This window comes from Meleagris gallopavo, unplaced genomic scaffold (assembly GCF_000146605.3).
Source record: "Meleagris gallopavo isolate NT-WF06-2002-E0010 breed Aviagen turkey brand Nicholas breeding stock unplaced genomic scaffold, Turkey_5.1 ChrUn_random_7180001899390, whole genome shotgun sequence".
NCBI classification, from domain to species: domain Eukaryota; kingdom Metazoa; phylum Chordata; class Aves; order Galliformes; family Phasianidae; genus Meleagris; species Meleagris gallopavo.
Window position 1 is genome coordinate 1 of NW_011162700.1, and position 585 is coordinate 585.

General features: G+C 69.1%; 1 protein-coding gene across 1 annotated transcript; it reads right to left on the minus strand.

The window, feature by feature from the left end:
* Window positions 1–6: 6 nt before the first annotated feature.
* Window positions 7–570, minus strand: LOC104916447 (transcription factor HES-2-like; the record flags this gene model as incomplete). The annotated part of the gene is given in 2 exon segments (XM_031557643.1): window positions 7–194; window positions 411–570. Coding segments are annotated over 2 exon segments (308 nt in total), but the record flags the coding sequence as incomplete, so codon positions are not given.
* Between the last annotated feature and the right edge of the window lie 15 nt (window positions 571–585).

Below are 585 nucleotides of genomic sequence, written 5' to 3' on the forward strand. Positions count from 1 at the left end.
GCGGGCCAGGCAGGCACGGTACCCGGCGCGGAAACTCTCAGAGGGCTCTGTGGAGAGACGGCCGTGAGCACCGGGCGGGCGAGGGGCGGGCTGGGGGTCTCACCTGCGGCCGAGGGCGCGGCCGGCACCTCCCTCAGGAACTGCACGGTCATCTCCAGGATGTCCGCCTTCTCCAGCTTGGAGTACAGGGAGTTCTGTGGGGACGGTGGTGAGCACCGGGCACCGGGAAGGGAGAGGGGGTATGGACGGGGCGGACAGAGGGAGGGCAGGGATGGAGCATCGGGTTGCGCCGACGGGAAGCGACTGGAAGGACGGGCGAGGATGGGGAGGGGGAAAAGGGTCAGACGGGGACAGAGCGACGTGAGGGGCAGGGGGCGAGGAGCGGGGGGCGCAGGGCCGGGCCGCGGCACTCACGTCCTTGCAGAGAGCGACAGAATGAGCATTTTGAGCTGGTTGAGGCTCTCGTTGATGCGGGCACGGCGGCGTTTCTCCAGGAGGGGACTTGAGGGTCTGCGGGGAGAAGAGGCCATGAAGGCGGCCCGGCATCGCCGGAGGCGGTTCTCATGCAGACCGGAGCTCACCTTG